The 17,117-nt window shown below is 42.3% G+C and overlaps 1 protein-coding gene across 3 annotated transcripts in view; it reads right to left on the bottom strand.

Annotated features, from left to right (window-relative positions):
• Positions 1-17,117, bottom strand: part of LOC133872255 (uncharacterized) — a 61,165-nt gene that overhangs the window by 29,248 nt on the left and 14,800 nt on the right. For all 3 annotated transcript variants that reach the window (XM_062309728.1, XM_062309727.1, XM_062309726.1), the window contains exons 4-5: positions 2,456-2,608; positions 2,195-2,351 (exon numbers count right to left, since the gene is read on the bottom strand). In XM_062309728.1, the coding sequence (XP_062165712.1) occupies positions 2,195-2,351; positions 2,456-2,608 (310 nt within the window). The remainder of the gene's footprint in view (positions 1-2,194; positions 2,352-2,455; positions 2,609-17,117) is intronic.

Genomic DNA, 17,117 nt, shown 5'->3' with positions numbered 1-17,117 from the left:
TTTTTACCAAAATATAAATATAGAACACCAAATACTTTAGAGCATTAATCCAGACCAAAGGTGGCAGAATTTTAAACAATAGCTAACACTAAAATGCTGATAACAAGTGTAACTCATAGTACAGATGATCCTTACCTGTGAAGGCAGAAATTGTCCTCATATTAACTTAAGATCCCTTCTAAAACATTTAGAAGCATGAATCTCCTAGTGCAAATAACATTTTAGATGCCGAATTTTCAGCAAGTAGTGCGATAAGGAAGTACAAATTGTTGAAGAAGAATTCAGTAGAAAGATATAGCTGATGAACATAAGAATCAAAGCCAAGAGAATGCTCCCAGGCACCAAATTTATAAGCCAGGATCTAAACATATTCGTACTTAACGCTTGCAAGTTCCAACAATGTTGTCATGCCTAACTGCTAAGTTGTAATTCACCAGAGTTCAGGAATGGAAAAGAAGAATACAAAAGTTCATTTGGTTCGGTGTTCCACACTAGAACACAATGAACACAGAACCAACAAAACAAAGAAAAAGTGACTTCTTTTTCTAATACATAAATATATCTTTGACATTAAGTTCTTTGAAACAGTCCCAAATCTTTTTTTGATTAGTAATTGCAATTAAAAAAACAGCGTAAGGCCTAGTACAGTCCCAAATCTTCTGAACTCAAGATTCTATTCACAAGATTTTCTTTTTCATCAAGGCAGATTAACAGATCAAATTTTGCAGCCTTAAAAAATGTGCAAGACTACATGCACATTCAGAATGTATTATTCAACTTTTTCATGCCAAATCATTATTCTCAATATTTCATCTTCTGAAAAAAAAAAAAAAAAAAAAAAAAAAAAAAAAAAAGAGGGGTGGGGGGACAAAAGTTCCACGCTTCACATGCAATCAGATATGCCCCTAAGAAACTTCAATTCACATATCATTACAGGAAGCGACAAACCAGAGGTCAAGGTACGGAAGTTAACAGGTTTAACAACAATTTAGTGGAACTTTGTCTCAACCACTGATGTCGGCTCTATGAAAACTCTCTGGCCATTAAGACCAAGTATATGTCAACAACAATTTCCTCACAATACCATGCACATCTTTCTTGACCTTAACAATACATTTGCACCATAATTCTAACATCCAACGAAGTTCAGATTCTGATAATGACAACCTGGGCAAACGTACCAACAAACCACTTATCAAGAAAACACACTAACAAAACCACACATACACTAAAACCCTATCCTTGCCTTCATCTCCCGAATATAACCCCTGGACAGGACATGTGCACACCAACTAATTAACTACAAAAGATAACTAAGTATACAAAGAAGAGAAGAGTGGCCCAACCATCACAAACAGAAAATACTAAGAATTTGCAAATAAAAAAAATTAAAAAAATAATAAAAATAAAAATAAAACAACAACAACTAGAAAATACATACAAAAATGACAGCATTTGTCATGCTCACCAAACAAATCATTTCAGAGCACTACACAGACATGTCAGTGAATGTAAAAGTCCACCCTTTTCTTCATAAGTATGTCAGTACATGCAAAAGTATCTGACAGACCAAAATAGGCTAGTACAAATATTTTAACATAAAATCACATTTTTGTTCATGATCTAAAATTATCCACTCTGTTCTCTCTCTTGTCTTTGTCTACATGTCTATGTGTGCAATCATAATTCTTTGCTGCTCTCGTCCATCTACTTTTCTCTGAGGCTCCATGGTTCGACTGATTTGATGGGGCTCTATTTCTTCTAAGTATGACTAAAGAGATTAGTGCCGAAAGGGCCTTCCGCTTCCAGCTAAGCATGTAGTATAGTTTTGTTTAAGCATATTATTGTCTCTCCAAAGCATGGAGAGGTGAGCTAGTTCTTTGAAACCAGTTCTTCCTCAAAAAAAATTATATTCTCTCATAGACACATGGCTCTCCTACAAAAGGAGCCAGATCCTACATATCATATATCAAACACTTCAAGGTTACTAAACATCAGAATTATAAGACTTTACTCCAGGGCCTAGTTTTAATTACATCTTACTACTACTTATCATTTAATACTACAAATCATCCTCATTTGAACACTAAAGATTCTCAATAAAAAAAATTATTACGCGACTGATGGAATTTAGAGCTTCATTTTAGAAGAAAATCGCATGCAGAAAACATCAAACCTGTAGCAGAACTCTTACCTTGTATTAAGACACTTTCAACATCTTCCTCAATTTTACCCACATGACGTAGAGTGACATCACACTTGCTCAAGGCAGCTTCTTCAGTAGGATGCTCATCAAGTACAGATTGAAATGCAGTTAATATTTTCTCCGGGAGACCTCCAACAGCCAATTTCTGAAGTTCAGATAACCAAAAAGGCATAACCAAGATCAAAATATGTAACAATCCAGCAGAAATGGCCACAGATTAGGATCAGATACTATCAGCTAAGTTCTTACAATTCTAACTGAGTGTGCATCCCTCTTCACTATCTTGATAGGAATTGAACTCTTCCCATTGCTCACAGACACAGGAGGATTCTTACCCAGCATTTCATCTTTAAGACTTCGCCCTCGAGAACCAAAAACCTTCCTTTCTTCCCATATGTCAACCTGAACAAAAAAAAAAAAAAAAAAAAAAGCCCCAAAGGACGCTTTAAGAGGATCACTACATTTTCAGCTTTTTATTAGTAATCGTTCAATTCAAACCCTATCAACTTTTCGTGACGGATGCAGTGGTATTATACAACTCATCTTTTGGCCATAATCTTTTTATGCATTTAAAACTCAAATCATAAAAACGTCTGATACTATAGAATCAACTGTAAGCCTGAAATTTACCAAACTGAGAACATCAACAAAAGTGTGAGTAATGCATGAAAGGGTTGGTGTTGTTGCATGCATGTGTATGTGTGCATAATACCCCCTCCATCCTCAATTGACCAATACTCTTTCCTTTTCTCTCCATCCCAAACTGAGTGTCAACTCATAAAGAAAATTACTTTTAACTTTTTCATGTTACCCTTACATCAAATATACTAAATGCATGAAATAACATGCAATAGGTGGCACCAACTTCAAGAGGAATTTTGTCTCAATACAAGGGCAATTTTTTAAACACTGTTAACTAAGTATGTGTGACGTACGCCATTGCTCTATTTAGAGATTAGCACTCATAGGATAAATATTGAAGGGCTAAAAGCCTCTAGATATAATGGTCTTTTTAGTTATTTTTTAGTTAAAAGCTTAGCTTAAGGGTTAAGGAGGGTTATGAGTTCATATAACAAATGAAAACAAATAAACGGAGGCGACGTACAGGGGCTGTGAGCAGTAACTCTGAATTTAGGGTACTTGGCAGCTAAATCTGAATTTTTGTGCGTTGAGTTGATGACAAGTTTTAATTCCTCCTACTCGGTCTAAGATATGTGCTCCAATTTTCTCAGTTGGTTTGCGGGTTAGAAACTTGATTCAGTGTAACCAGGCTCTATTGGAGAAATGGTCATGGCGTTTTGCCACAAAAAGGGATGCCTAATGGAGAACGGTGGTGGAAGTTAAACATGATAACATGTGGCAAGGGAGGGTGGTGTTCCAATGATGTTTTTGAGTCCTTTGGGATTGGGGTGTGATAAAATATTAGGAAGGGGTAGGAGATTTCTCTAGATTGTCAAATATGAAGTGGGAGATAGGTCTAAGATCAGCTTTTGGCAAGATTTGAGGTGTGGGGTCTAACCCTTGAAGGCAATTTTCCCAGGGTGGTTTAGTATTCCTAACTATGAGGCTTCGGTGGCGGAACATGTGCAGTTTTCTAACGACAATCTTCAGTGGAATATTATTTTTACCAGATCAATGCATGATAAGGAGGTGAAGTTAGTCACTTTGTTCTTTAGTCTTTTGTACTCTCTCAGTTTGAGACAGGAGGCAATAATAAAATATGTTGGATCCCATCCAAAAGGCGCATGTTCGAGGTAAAATCCTTTTATCATGTACTTTCTTGCCCGCTGGCTCTCCATTTTCTTAGAAGAGCATTTGGAGAAATAAAGCTCCTTCGAGAGTGACGTTCTTTGTATGGATAGCAGCGTTAGGAAAAATTTTAACTTTGTATAACCTAAGAAAGAGGCACATCATATTGATTAATTGGTATTGCATGTGCAAAAGGAGCAAGGAGATCATAGATCATCTTCTACTCCACTATGATGTGGCTAAAGATTTGTGGGTTTCAATCTTCCGTCTTTTTGGATTAGAGTGGGTCATGCCCCAACGGGTGGTGGAGTTGTTAGCTAGCTGGAGAGGTCAATTTGAAAGCCGTCGCAATTTAGAAGCTTTGAGGATAACTCTTATATGCCTAGTGTGGTGCATTTGGAGTAGAATGCTCGAAACTATGAATATTGTGAGAGAAAATTGTTGGTTAACAGCTATTACGTTCAAATCCTTATGTATGGATGGCAGCTTACAATAGTTCTAGCTTTTCTAATTTTATAGAATTTATGGATTTGTATCATCATTGTAAAGTTGTTACTAAAGAGTGTGCCTGTTCGAGATGGTGAGGTCCTTGAGATAGTCATCCGTAGAGTCTTAAGGAACTCGATAAGTCGATGGTGGGAGGCATAGCAGGAATAAGGATTCGCAAAAAGTGCAAAGGAGTGACGAGGTCCATCCTCTTGGACAAAGACAAGGCAGCTTGGTTGATTAAATCCTACGAAGAACTGGTGACGGTGAAAGATTCTAGAGTCTTCTGGAACCAATCCATGCCTAGCTACCCTTTGATCCTTGCTCACCAATGCTCCAACAGGCATGGCTTTTTTTTGGTCATAGAAGAATTCGAGGGTAGGAGAAAGAAGCAGTTCCATATTAGTGCCAAAAGGGAGATACAATAAAGGTTGGGATCGTTTCGCTTTGGAGTTCCGTTTGGCTGATAACTTCTCCGAGCTAGGCAAACCAGCCACACCAAGCAGCTTCATATGCCAAAAGACCCAAAGGTCGAGACGAAATGGGGAAGGAGGAGCTACGCAGAAGTGTTGGAGTCATCTCTGCCAGCTCTAGAGGAGCCTTTTGGGTATCCTTTGCCATTTGCTAGGGTGCCAAGGTGGTTGAAAGCTTCTTCTGAGGAAGCCGAGGCGAAGGCAGTTCAGAGGCCGACAACGATGGCCATTTCAGCTCTAGTGAAGGGCTTTAAAGCTCAGGCAAAGGCTCCTACGGCCCCGGCGATACGTATCTGCTTATTGGCGAAGACAACTACGGTGAAGGCAACTCCGACGTTGAATTGCGGTCCTCAGCCCTCTGTTTCCCCTGCAACATTGGGATTGGAGACGCCCGACAAGGACCTAGGGGTTGCAAGTTGTAAGACCTATTTTGGTGAAAGCTTTGATTTACTCAACCTAAGAAAGACGTTGTTGACACTACAAGAGGAAATTGCTCTGTCTTTTGGGTTTGGCTTTGTTTGAGGGTGCACTGTTGGGTTGGGTAAACCCAACCGGTAAGGCTTCTAATTCTCGGCCCAAGCCTAGGGCCCAAGATCCAAAAGGGACTACTTCCTTGGGCTTCAGAGAACAGCGGCCCAAGTCCAAGAAGACTACAGGTCTTCCTTTGGACCCAGGATCATCGACGTCTACCCATGACCCAAAAGGGAAAGCCCCTTGTGGTCTTTACCGTTAATCGGCCCAACTTCGTGTTCAAACACAAGGTTGTCTCATGCCCCCATTTGAATGAGGCTTCTTTGGGCTCCAAAGAACCACAGGCCAATCTCAAGGAATTTTCGGGACTTTTTCATCAGTAGAATACTCTGGGCTCGAGCGCGGGTCAGCCCAGCGACCTAGGAGCCTCGTGTTCTCTGGAGGTGACTCCTCTAGGTTCAGACGTGAGTCACCCAGGCACCTAGACTTCTGCTAGTGGTGTACCCACCATACCTCGATCGCCAGTGACTGTAGGGAGCCATCACTTCGTTTTTCCCGACGGGGCCTCCGGCGACCCTCTAATTTTCGTTCCTAGAGGTCTTGGAATCTTTGGAGGGGACGGTTTCTTTCCTCAAGCCTCCGATTGTCTTGGTCTCTTCCGCCGGGGGGGGGGGGGTGGTCTTCCTCTCCTCTATTTCTTCCGGCGACCCAGAACCCCACTCTCAATGGGCTTTCCGGCGATCCAATAGAGCCGATAGTAGGCTTGTACCAATGGGGCAATTATAACCATCCCGTAACCACTAACCGCTTTTGAAGGAGGTTATAAATAACTGTTAACCATCTAGGGGTAGGGATAGGCGGTTAATAACCACTAACCGCCTACCCTTATATATAAATAATATATATTTATATTATATATTTAATATAAAAATAAAAAATAAAATAAAATAAAAGTACCTTTTACATGTTCAAATAATACATGACATTTTTAAAAATTAAGTTTGAGAAAGTTCTTTGACCGTGTCTAGAAAAAAATTGTCCTCCATAATAAATAGCTAAGAATGGGAGACCTCTATGCTCAAAGAGAAAAGAAAGAAAAAAGAATCCATGATGGATCTCTATCCAATTATGAAGCAAAATCCTTTACCATGCATTCACCATTAGTTTGAGGTGTGGACAACCATTTGGTAGTTTGTTGCATGAAGGCCTGCAGGAAAAGGGGCTCGCTTTCTTCTTTAGGTAAAGACATACTCCTATAGATAGATATTTTGCCAAAGTAAATTGATTTACTATCTATAATGTGTACAAGAAGCTGAAGACATTTGTAATGTTATCCAAAAAAGTGGATTGCCTAAATTATGATTTAGGTTTGTTCCTAGAATTTTGGATCAAAATTGATTGCTTGAATGAATGATTTGATCTGCAAGGTTGTTAGTAGTGTTGCAAGTCATAATGGAAATACAAAGATTGATCTTATGTTTTCTTTGTATTTATGGTTTTCAAAAGCCCATAAATAAAAAGCGGTTATTAACCGCCGGTCATGTTTTAATAACTGCTAACCGCCGGTTATAAATAACCCCTAACCGCCTAAGCGAAGCGGTTGCGGTTGTTAAAATTCAATAACCACCTTAGGCGGTTGCGGTTAAAGCCAATAACCGCTAATCACAACCGCTTGTAAATGCCTAGTTGACAGACCCTCACCTGAAGCCTTCGGTGGCCATAGATTCTCTTGGGGAGGCATCCTCTTCGGCGACCCAACAGAGTCGTTTCCTTTGGGTTCTCCGGCGATCCAATTTTTCATCCCCGTTGGGCTATCCCGCAAGGTTAGCCCTCCTCTCTCTGTGCCGATCCCTGTGGTGGGTGGGGGATGGGGTTACCTTCTCCCTCCTGCAGTAGCTATTCCTGGCGAGCCTCCCATTTCAATTGGGTGTCCTCTACCCTGTTCATCTTCGGGCTTTGGGGGTCCGTTGGGATTTGAATCTTCCTCCTTGGTTTGTGGTCTCTTCTCCCTCTTCTCCAGCAAACTCTCCCCCTCTCTCTATGAAAGGGGGAGATGTTGGGCATTGTCTTGTTTTTTCTGATACCTTGGATCATCCCCGTTGGGCTATCCCGCAAGGTTAGCCCTCCTCTCTCTGTGCCGATCCCTGTGGTGGGTGGGGGATGGGGTTACCTTCTCCCTCCTGCAGTAGCTATTCCTGGCGAGCCTCCCATTTCAATTGGGTGTCCTCTACCCTGTTCATCTTCGGGCTTTGGGGGTCCGTTGGGATTTGAATCTTCCTCCTTGGTTTGTGGTCTCTTCTCCCTCTTCTCCAGCAAACTCTCCCCCTCTCTCTATGAAAGGGGGAGATGTTGGGCATTGTCTTGTTTTTTCTGATACCTTGGATAATCGACATGATTTAGAGGTGGAGTTGTTCGCAGAGACAGAGCCCACACCCTTGGCATGCTGCCTGCCAGCAAAGTTTAAGAGGAAGGTTGGGATGTGGTCTTCAGACAGGGTTATGCAGTTATTAGAGGAATTCAATCTCTTTGCGGGTCTTTCTTGTGATGGTTTTAAAGGAAGATTATCGGCTTTGTTTGAGAATATATTAGCAAGTAATGATGCTTAGGGTGCAGGCTCTTGTTCGAAAGTGAGAGAAAAAAGTGTGAGAGAACTTAATAGTCTATTCAACTCCATTAACTATGACGCTCACAGTGGCAATGCTTCTTGTGATAGGAACAAGGGGAGGATTCAAAGAGGTTGTACATGAAACCCAAGTTGATTTCTTGGAACGTTAGATAAAGGGCTTAATCAAGGTGGCAAGCGGTTGAAAGATAGAAATCTTTTAAGGCAATGGAAGGTAGACATTATATGCTTGCAAGAAACTAAATTGGAGCTTCTTTTTAGCAGTTTTGTGAGAAGCTTATGGTGATGCCAATTTCTCGATTGGTGCTATCTTCCTTCTAGTGGGGTGTCTGGCGGCATTCTACTTATGTCGAATAGGAGGGTTGTGGAGAAGATTGAGGTGTGTATGGGGGAATATGTTGTGGCTTGCTCTTTTAGAAACGTTGAAGACAACTCAACTTGAGCTTTTGCAGGGGTTTACGATCCTAATATCGATACTTTCAGAAGGTCTTTATGGGAGGAATTGGCTGGCTCTCTTAGCTGGTGGCACTTGCCTTGGGGCATTGGTGGTGACTTAATGTCACCCGCTTTCCTTGCAAAAGATCAGGGGTAGCTCGTCTTTCACCCACGATGACAAAGTTTTCTGACTTTATTTCAAAGCAAGGTCTTGTGGATCTTCCCCTCTTAGGGGGGTTGTTCACGTGGTCCAATAATTCCTCTTGGTCAAGACTTAATAGGTTTCTTGTCTCTCCAGATTGGGAAGATAAATATCATGGGCTTTTCCAGAAGAGAGTTCCTCATTTGTGCTCTGACCATTTTCCTATCTTTCATGACTGTGGCAATATCCAAAGAGGGGGGGGGGGGGGGGGGGGGAAGACATTTTAAGTTTGAGAACATGTGGCTAAAGGAAGAGGGGTTTGTGGATAGGGTGAGCTTTGGTGGGAGACTTATAGCTTTCAAGGCTCTCCTAGCTTTGCTCTTGCTCAAAAATTGACCATTTTCCTATCTTTCATGACTGTGGCAATATCCAAAGGAGGGGGAGAACATGTGGCTAAAGGAAGAGGGGTTTGTGGATAGGGTGAGCTTTGGTGGGAGACTTATAGCTTTCAAGGCTCTCCTAGCTTTGCTCTTGCTCAAAAATTGAAGGCCTTAATGGTCGATCTAAAACACTAGAACAAACAGGTGTTTGGGAATGTGGATTCCCTTAAAAAAGCTCACCTTGAAGAACTACGCGCTCTTGATAGGCTTGAGGAAGAGAGAGGGTTAGACGCTGAAGAGAAGCTGAGGAAAAGCCTGATTGTCAGTGATCTGAAAAAATAAATAAATAAATTATTCTTCAAGAAGAAATTAGTTGGAGACAAAAATCAAAGGTTCTTTGGCTAAAAGAAGGTGACAAAAGCACAAATTTCTTTCATCGGATTGCAAACTTGAACAGGAGATCCAACTCCATAAAATCATTGTTTGTAAATGGCTCAGTCTCTTCTGAACAACTGGCTATCAGAGATCATATTGTTCAATTCTATGAGACCTTATTTTCAGAACAATACAACTAGCAGCCTAAACTAGATGGCCTTGTTTTCAAATCCTTAGATGTGGAGGAGGCCTCTTGGTTAGAGCTTCCTTTTGAGGAAATGGAGGTTTTAGAGGTGGTGAAAGGTATGAATAGAGATAAGACTCCAAGTCCTCCTGATGGTTTCCCTATGGCTTTCTTCCAAGATTGTTGGGATGTTGGCTTCCCATGGTTTTCTTCCAAGACTGTTGGGATGTGATCAAAACTGATATCATGGATTCATGAGGTCTTTTTTGATTTTCATGCTCATAGCAAATTTGTGAAAAGCCTCAATGCCTCTATCATTGCCCTAATCCCAAAGACTTCTGGGGGCGATTGAACTCACGGACTTCCGACCTATTAGCCTTGTGAGTGGCGTTTACAAGATCATAGCTAGAGTTCTTGCTAATAGAATGAGTTGTGTTATGGAGAAGATCATCTCAAATCCTCAGAACGCCTTTGCTAAAGGTAGACAAATTCTGGACTCGGTCCTCGTTGCCAACGAATGTTTGAATAGCCATATCAAGTCTGGTGTGCCTGCGGTGCTTTGCAAGCTGGATATTACAAAGGCCTTTGATCACATTAACTGGAAGTTCTTATTGTACATGTTAAGAATGTGCGGTTTTGGGGAGAAATGGATCTCATGGATAGCACACTACATTTCTTCAGTGCGCTTCTCCGTTTTGGTTAATGGTTCCCCGTCCAGTTTATTTAGTAGTCCTCGTGGGTTGAGACAAAGCAATCCTCTATCTCCCCTCTTGTTTGTAGTGGTCATGGAAACTTTGAGCAAAATGTTTTTTGTTACTATTGACATGGGTCGTCTCTCAGGCTTTTCTGTGGGATCTAGGCCCGCCGTGGTTAATATCTCACACTTGTTGTTCCCGGATGATACTTGGTTTTTTGTAAGGCCAACATTGATCATCTTCACCATCTATGTGTCCTCTTATTATGTTTAGAAGTTGTATCTGGCTTAAAAACTTGGCCAAATCAATCTTGGTTCCTGTGGGCAATGTGGATAATGTGGATGAGTTGGGTGACATCTTAGGCTACGAGACTTCCTCTCTGCCCTGGAAGTATCTTGGTATGCCGCTAGGGGCATGTTACAAGGTTAAGTCTATTTGGGATAGCACTGTGGAAAAGATGGAGTGCCGATTGGCCAATTGGAAAAGGCTATATTTGTTCAAGGGTGGCAGGGTTACCCTCATCAAGAGCACTCTTTCCAATCTACCTACATAGTTCTTGTCTCTCTTCCCCATTCCTGCTAGTGTGGCCAATCGAATTGAGAAGCTCCAATGGGACTTTCTATGGAGAAGGATAGGCGAAGAATTTAAATATCACCTGGTTAGCTGGGCCAAGGTTTGCTCGCCAATATTTGAGGGAGGGTTAGGGATCAGAAATTTGAGGGTGTTCAATTGCGCTATGCTAGGTAAATGGCCGGGGCGTTATGGGATTGAGAGAGATGCATGGTGGCGAGTTGTTGTGGACTCCAAATACGGCAGCTCATGGGGTGGGTGGTGCTCTCTTGAGCTGGCAGGAGCTTATGGGGTGAGGGAGTGGAAGAACATCAAAAAAGGTTGGGATTCTTTCTCAAGCTTCACTAGAGTTGTCGTGGGGGATGGAACCAATATCAGCTTTTGGAATGATTTGTGGTGTAGGGACACGGCTCTTAAGGTAGCTTTTCCAGCTTTATTTGGTATTGCTCATGTAAAGGACGCCTCTGTTGTAGATAATTTGGAGTTTTTGAGCGGTTCCAACCAGTGGAACGTGAGTTTTAAAAGGGAGGCTCACAACTGGGAGGTGAATGTTTTTGCTTCTTTTTTCCAAGCGTTGCATTCAGTTAAAGTGAGTAGAGGTACCGAACACAAGTTGTGGTGGGTCTCTTCCAAAAAGTGGTTAGTCATTTTCTCTGGAAAAGTGTTTGGCGCACTCAGGCTCCTTCAAGGGTGGCCTTCTTTGGGTGGTCCACAGCTCTTGGCAAGATCCTTACCCTGGACAATCTCAGGAAGTTGCATATTATCATGATAAACATATGCTATATGTGTAAGACTGGTGAGTCCATGGATCATCTTCTTTTTCACTGCGACATGGCTTCTGCTTTGTGGAGTACTCTCTTCAGTCGCTTCGGTATGTCTTGGATTATGCCCATACGGGTTATCGACTTGCTTGTTGGTGGTCCTCTGGAAGGCCAAGGAGTGTTGCGGTGTGAAAAATGGTGCCCATTTGTCTCTTTTGGTATTTGTGGAGGGAAAGAAAAAATAGAAGCTTTGAGGATTTAGAAAGTACCTTGAAGAAGATCTTATCCTTGTTTTACCTTACGTTGTACCTTTGGACTACGGCTTATGTACACCCTTTGTCATTTAGTTTTGATGACCTTTTTGCTCGCTTTTCTCGATCTAATTAGGTGTTTCCTTTGTATACTCCCAGTTTACTAAAGGGCACTTTACGCTTTTAATGAGGTTGGTTTCTTACTTAACAAAAAGAAAAAATTATGGATTTGTGATCTTTTTTGTTAAAGGTCTACAACCCGGTGAAAATATAGCCCAATTAGAATTAGGGTTTTGGTCAAAAGTCATAACTCTTGTTAGATAAGGAGAGTGTTGTATTATCCCTTTAGAAGAATAATAGATTTATTATCCCTATTAGGAAAATAAGGAGACTTGCTCATAAAGCAATATATCCAGTATGAAAATAAGGGATTTGTCTCCCATTAGAATTAGATTTGTTGTTTACGTTATTTCTATTCTTACTATGTAATCTTCTATTTAAACATGAGAATTGATTAATAAAAATATGAGAAGTTTATGATTCAACTCTAGTAGTTGTTTTAGGAGGTTTAGGATTCCTCGAACTACCCTAAAATAAGGAGGCCCAAGATTCCTCGAATTATCCTACCAAAATTTATCGTTCTTGTTTATTTTTCAACCTTTGTTACAGAGGCCCGTAACAACTTGGTATCAGAGCCAAGTTTCAACATGTCAAACCAAAGACTAGATCGTATGGAAAAGGTGTTGAATACGTTGAGTACCATGGAGGACCAAATTCTCAAACATATGGAAGAGAGGATGGTGGCGATGTTCAACCAATCCCAGAATTCTCATGGAGACAACTAGGCAGGTAAGGAAAGCTCTTCAAGGAACAAATCCAAGGGCTTTAACGAATGGACAAAATAGTTTCTCAAGCAATGGAGAGATGACATTGAGGCACATCGCAAGCAGGTAATATCACTCTCATCTTCACCATTAGAAAATCTACCAGGAAAACAACCAACAAAAGAAACCATAGCACCGATATCGAGCAAGGACCCAAAACCCACCACCGCTCAAAAGAAAACCCAAATAACCATACCCACCGTCGCAAGCCCTCAAAACCGTCACCAACCACTCTGTTAGCCACACTGTCGCCCAATACCCACCATAGAACTACCTCCAAACCACGACCTTCCCTTCACCAACTCAGCCACCCTTGCCGACCTAATCCACCATCAACTACCCAGCGTCTACCCTTCCGCAAACAGCTTCCATCACTGACCTTTCAGCAGCGGCCACGGACCAAATGGCTCACGTTTTACTGCCCCAAGTACAAACCACCAAACCTCCATCTCAGATGCAACTCAAATCACCGCCTCTACAGAACCTCAAGCGCCCCGCATCAGTTATCATCCAGTTGGAGCGCGCGTCCGACTCTCAGTCGCCGATGTTTCGTGTTTTCTGGTTCATTAGAAAGAAGAAAAAGAAGTTTGCTTTCTTTGTTTGGTCTAAAAAAAGAAAATAAAAAATAAAATTGTGGAGAAAGAAGTCAAGAGAAGCGGCAGATAAGTTTCAACAAAAGCAAGGAAACAAAAAAAAAAAAAAATGGAGGGGAAAGGAACAGGTTACATGAACCACGTGGAGTCTACAAATGCGAGTCAACATGATGTGCCAGCTTGCAGTTCTTTCTTCTTTCTTTTTTTGCCTTCTTCCGGTGACGATACTCCACGTCAACAGCTATTTGAGAAATAATTCTAGGACCTTCAGGACAAGGTCATTTTAAGGGAAAATGAGTGTAACGGGTCTATAACCCGGTAAAAAGATAGCCCAATTAGAATTAGGGTTTTGGTCATAAGTTATAACTCTTGTTAGATAAGGTAAAAGTCGTAATGTCGCTTTAGGAGAATAATAGATTTATTATTTCTATTAGGAAAATAAGGAGACTTGCTCATAAAGCAATATCTCCAGTATGAAAATAAGGGATTTGTCTCCCATTAGAATTAGATTTGCTATTTACGTTATTTCTATACTTACTACGTAATCTACTATTTAAACGTGAGAATTTATTAATAAAAATATGAGAAGTTTATGATTCAACTCTAATAGTTGTTTTAGGAAGTTTAGGTGCCCCTAAGTACACAGGAAATATACATAGGAACAACCAAAGTCAACCCACAAATATAAAACAACAAAACCCACCAGGATCAAAATCCCAAAACCCAAAAGGAACACCGAATAACATCCCATAAAAATAAAATAATAATAAAAATAAAAATAAAATAAAAAACCCCAAATAAGCTCGCAAAGAACTAAACCAAACACCCAAAGCCTAACACCGCAAAACCCCCAAAGGCACACATCCATATGTAATGTGGGCCTTGCCTTTCCCACGCCTAGATTGAGCAAGCATCTCGCCATAATTAATGAAGCTTTTCAAATTCAAAAGCTCCCTCTTGCCTTTGGTTTTTTGGCGTGCAATCATCTTATCCCATACTTCTTCCAAAGGGTCTAGGATTGCCAAGGACTCCTCGCCATAACCCCCATCTATCACCCAATCCAAGGGCAGTCCCTCCAAAAATTCGGCATCCTTTTCCCAAACAACTAATTCCCCGGAAGGATCAAAACTGACAGGCCAATGCTGAGAAAGAGAAAAGCCATTGTCCTTTTCAAATGAAGGAAAGGAGCTACATCTTCGAGTGTGGGGAGGGGGGGGGAAGCCTAGCCACCCCAACATCCTTGGCCTCCCGAGGCGTAATAGAAGGGGCTAGCACAGTCGGACGATGGTTGAGAAAGCCCTTCCGAAGGAAGTCCTTCGCATGAACCACATAATTCTTCATCAATGGGGAGAGGAGAAGGGAAGAAAGGATGAGCCAACTAAGCACCAACACCAACAGAACTACATGATGTAGGAGCAAAAGAACCAAAGAAACCAGAACCCATCGAGGACCTTACAGTAGCCGGAGAAACTTCCGGAACCAGCAAGGGGGGAAAAGATAAATGCTTGACAGGTACGGCCGCTTGGTCGAGAGGCAGCAAACACGACCCACCTCCAGAAGTTGACATGCCTTGAGCCACCCCACAGTCTGCCGTCGACAACTTCTCTGGCCTAAGAATTATCCCATAGGCGGCCGTTAGACTGGCGCCCTTAGAAGTATCCGTCTGAAGAGAGGCTTTGGATTTAATCTTCGGCAAACAAGACCCAGCCGAAAGCCCTTACGTTTGAAGCCCAGACCGGACCCAGCAAGGCAACCCAAAAACTTCTTAAAAACCCGGCCCAAAGCCAACTTGAAACTGACGAAAATTTTGCTCCACGTGCACAGATTCAAATTCAAACAAGAAGAGAGACAAGCATCAACTTGCTGATTACCCAACGAACAAAGAGGCGAACCCATGTCCAACGGATCGAATGGAGGGATCTCCAAAAGAGAGCAGTCCACCGCCGGTCTCGAAGCTTCGATTTCTCCACTTCTCACCCCCGGAAGTAGATCAAGAGCGCACGGCTCTTACATAGGGGCCCTCATCCTGAGATGACGACCACCCTCAAAGGGCGTCGCCTTCACAACAAAAGAAGAAGCTGAGCTCACCACAGCCGCAAACGAAGAACCCAGACTTACAAAGGTGGAACCCAACCTATTCCCTTCCTTTTTACCACCCTAAATAAACGCATCCGAGGAAAAACTCCCACAACCCACCTTAGCATAGAGAAATTCTGAGGCCTTTCTCAACTCGCCCGAAAACTTGTGCCAGCCCCAACCTCCATGTCCTTCAGGGATCAGAATGATCCCTCTCCGACCACCCAATCCATATGCTGCCGCCTCCAAGAACTGGCCGTCTTTGTTGCCCCCTCTACTGGCAATCAGAACCCTTGACCCTTCCCTGATGGACTTAATGAAGTCTTGATCTTCAGAGAAACCCAGGAGAGATTCTATCGTCATCGCAAGCCAAGTGGAACTCTGGAAGCTCAGGACGACTGCACCCAAGAAACCCTGTCTCTTCTCCTCCACCCGCAACACTGAAGCCCCCTCCAGCACCGAGAGGGCAAAGGATTTCAATTCCTCAAGGAATCTCCTTTCCATCTCGGTACACACCCAAAAACAAGGGACCTACATTTAAAAGTAACACAATCGCCGAAAGAGAGGATTGCCCAGACACAAGAACCACCGGCTGACTAGCTCGCGCGACCCAAGAAAGTACTGAGGCATGAAAAAAAATAAAAAAAGCTAACGTAAAGTCTATTTAGATGAGAGTGGATGCGCGGCCACCCCCCTGTTCTGTTAGGGGATGGCCGCGCAGCCACCCCTTAGTTCAAACGAGGGTGATCACAGCAGCTACCTCCATCTGTTCAGATGGGGGTGGCTTTTTCTAGGCCAATGTTTTTAATAAATAATAAAGAGTTTTATTAAAAGCGTAAGGCGCCCCTAAATATACCAGCAGTATACAAAGGAAGCACCTAGCTAGAAAGAGAACAAACAAGCCCAAAAGAACCCAAGAAGCAGCCCACAAAATAAACACAACTAAACCCACAAGGAAATATGCCCAAAACTCGAGAACAAAACACCTCAAGACCCACAAAGGCTCCCTCTAGCCTTTGGACATTTGGCGAGCCATCATCTCACCCATGATGGCCAAGAACTTCTCGCAGCGACCCGCATCCTTCGCCCGCTCAACGGGCAACCCGTCCCAAAACTCAAGAACCGTCTCCCTAGCACGAACGCTCAAAGCGGAAGGGGCCTGTTGCAATATTGGCTGATTTCTTGCCAGGAGGAGCTACAGAGAGGTTCTTGGCAAACTTCTTCTCTTCTACTTTTACTTTCTGCCTTGATTGATCAGGTGCCACAGCAGCAACACCTGATCTGGTCGGCAGGGGGACAGGCCTATATTTTTAACGTGGAGTATTTGAAGAGAAAGGAATCGGCGCCTCTTAGAGGACTACGAGACCCCTATGCTTTGTTTAGAATCCTCTTTTTTGAGATACCAACGAGCTTTAGCTCAAATGGTACTTCCTCCTTTTGTAGCAAGGTGAAGGGTGAGGTCATTGGATCAAGTTCTACTGGATGCGTGTAACTTACCAATAAAAAATAAAAAAATAAAAAATCCTCTTTTTTTACATCTCTCTTAGAGTGGATTGAAGTCTGTGTTCTGTCTTTCTCCTCTTCGATTATTTTAGATCTTGTCTCCCTTGTATATTGTTCGTATACGACGGCTTTACTTTATTTTGCTTGGATAGTGATGAGGATATGGATCCGTCATTGGCAATTTTGGAAGCCATTGAAGAGGCCTTCCATCGGGGAGCTAAGGCAGCACGTCCAAAGGCCAAAGATAGGAGGGAAGTATT

The sequence above is a fragment of the Alnus glutinosa genome, chromosome 7, assembly GCF_958979055.1.
Source record: "Alnus glutinosa chromosome 7, dhAlnGlut1.1, whole genome shotgun sequence".
Classification (NCBI taxonomy): Eukaryota; Viridiplantae; Streptophyta; class Magnoliopsida; order Fagales; family Betulaceae; genus Alnus; species Alnus glutinosa.
This window is presented reverse-complemented; position numbering and strand designations above follow the sequence as displayed.